General features: G+C 50.8%; 1 protein-coding gene across 1 annotated transcript; it reads right to left on the bottom strand.

The window, feature by feature from the left end:
* Positions 1-1,495: 1,495 nt before the first annotated feature.
* On the bottom strand, positions 1,496-1,993 carry LOC108355592 (induced during hyphae development protein 1-like). The gene has a single exon (XM_017606743.1). The coding sequence runs from the start codon at positions 1,991-1,993 to the stop codon at positions 1,496-1,498; it is 498 nt and encodes a 165-aa protein (XP_017462232.1).
* Positions 1,994-2,125: the final 132 nt, after the last annotated feature.

The following is a 2,125-nucleotide window of genomic DNA, read 5'->3' as shown; positions in this document are numbered from 1 at the left end:
AGATCAATCCCAGTCGGGCGCGCAATGGCTTACTTAGAGTGAGGAGAACGGCTTGAAAGTCTTCTTTGGCGCGAGCTGTATCATTTTGGTAGCACTTATTCAGGGCCAGTCGTGCAACCACCGCTCCCCCAAAGTTGACGTCCAATGCAGTGCCCATCCGATAGAGAAACGCTATCGAAGGTTCATCATCATCAACAAGATATCTAATACTTTTCTCCTCTTTGCGGCGCTGTTCCAGAATATCCGTCACTTGGAGCAGCAAGTCTCGGGGAGGAATCGTCTGCGTGAAGGTCACTAGAGAGGCGAGCAGCACTAGGAGAAGGTTCGGGTACAAGAGAGAGTTTCGGTACTTCAAATTCCCCAGTGAAATCTCCCGTTGGGTTACTTCGTCCCAGTACCTTGCATTGTAGTAGGTGCCAGCCCGCGCTTCAATAACCCAGAAGCGAAGTGCATCTTTGGAGACCGTCTGAAACAGTGATCGCAACACCGGCCAGACGATTTCAAGCGGAAAGTGCTCCGGACCGAGTCCGACTAGAATGCGATTGAAGAAGAGTGATGCATTGTTTTGATCAGTGGTTTCCAGCTCAGCCTGAAAGACTATGGCGGCAAACAGCTTTGGCAGAAAGAGGTTTGGGTACCAATGCAACCGGTGCATCCTGATGTGATCAAGGAATAATGGAATCAGGAGCACGTCATTGTTTACCTCCTTCCACCAGAGACCCACTCGGTCGAGCATCCTCAGCACCACTTGCAGTTGCTGCTCTTCATCATCGTGATCCATGTTGTCCCTGCGTTAACAAGGCTTTAATAAATGGTAATTTTAGCAATTGAAGTTATCAAATTTTTTGTTTGCATCTTACCCGATGGTAGTGTGAAAAGTTTTATCCAGGTGCCGAAAACTCAGTGTTTTTCTCAGACAGTGCTTCTGTTTTGGACTTTTCTCGATCCTCGGCTCGCTCCTTCAGATTTTGAAATTGTTGCGAAGATCATGCGCAGTCTTTTAAAGTGGTGTGTATCCTTGCTCCATCAGCCCGCTAAGCATGGCTGGTGAGAGACTGACCGTGCAGCAAAAAAGAAAAAGTCGTTCAAAAAGTGTCCCCACCAACCNTGACCGTGCTGCAAAAAAGAAAAAGTCGTTCAAAAAGTGTCCCCACCAACCGACTGCGGAATGAAATGTGTGCTCGACTCTCTATTTTTGCAACCACTTACCAGTCAGCGCCCAGGTGATGCTGCTCTCTTGTGAATGCATTTTAAAGTACAAACACTCTAAATCACGGTAAACTAATATAACCAAAATAGAGGTTTTATTCATCTTCTTTAATATTGCTAATAACAGGAAAAGGTAAAGTAGTGGGAGGAGGAGGTGAAAGAGAATGAAAAGAAGATGAGAAATAGGTAGATGTTAAAAGGAGTGATGCTGCGGAAGCTGTTGTATGGCAGCCAGTTGAAAGGGCGAAAAGAGGGTGACAAAGACCAGCAGCAGCACTTCTTTTCTTTAGCCCTTCTTCGAGGAACCCGCTTTTGAGGCGCCCTTCACCGAGGCGCCGCCCTTCTTCGAAGTGCTCGCATCGGCTTTCTTCGAAGTGCTGGCGTCAGCCTTCTTACTGGTGCTGGCGTCGCCACCCTTCTTTGAGGTGGACGCCTTTGAGCTGGCACCACCGGCCTTCATCGAGCCACCCTTCTTCGAGGCAGAAGCGTCATCTCCGGCGGCATCGTCGCCCTTTTTGCTGCTGCTAGCGTCACCCTTCTTCGAGGTGGAGGCGCCACCCTTCTTTGACGTGCTGGCGTCTTCCTTCTTCGAGGCACCTGCCTTGGAGCTAGCACCACCCGCCTTCATTGAGCCACCCTTCTTGCTGGCAGTGGCATCGTCGCCCTTCTTACTGGCACTTGCATCGTCGCCCTTTTTGCTTGTGCTGGCGTCGCCCTTCTTCGACGTGCTGGCGTCCTCTTTCTTCGAGGCTCCTGCCTTGGAGCTGGCGCCGGCCGCCTTCATCGATCCGCCCTTCTTACTGGTGGAAGCGTCGTCGCCCTTTTTGCTGGCGCTGGCGTCGTCACCCTTCTTTGAGGCGCTGGCATCGTCACCCTTCTTCGAGGTGCTGGCGTCTCCCTTCTTGCTGGCACTGGC

Source organism: Rhagoletis zephyria, unplaced genomic scaffold, assembly GCF_001687245.7.
Source record: "Rhagoletis zephyria isolate East Lansing unplaced genomic scaffold, Rhagoletis_zephyria_1.1 Rzeph_scaffold_47438, whole genome shotgun sequence".
Lineage (NCBI taxonomy): Eukaryota > Metazoa > Arthropoda > Insecta > Diptera > Tephritidae > Rhagoletis > Rhagoletis zephyria.
The sequence above is the reverse complement of the archived record's forward strand: the minus strand, read 5'-3'. Positions and strand labels throughout refer to the sequence as shown.

What these genes read in the sequence shown, in the direction of transcription:
- LOC108355592 (XM_017606743.1), bottom strand. Translation starts at nt 1,993, where the DNA reads ATGAAGGCGGCCGGCGCCAGCTCCAAGGCAGGAGCCTCGAAGAAAGAG.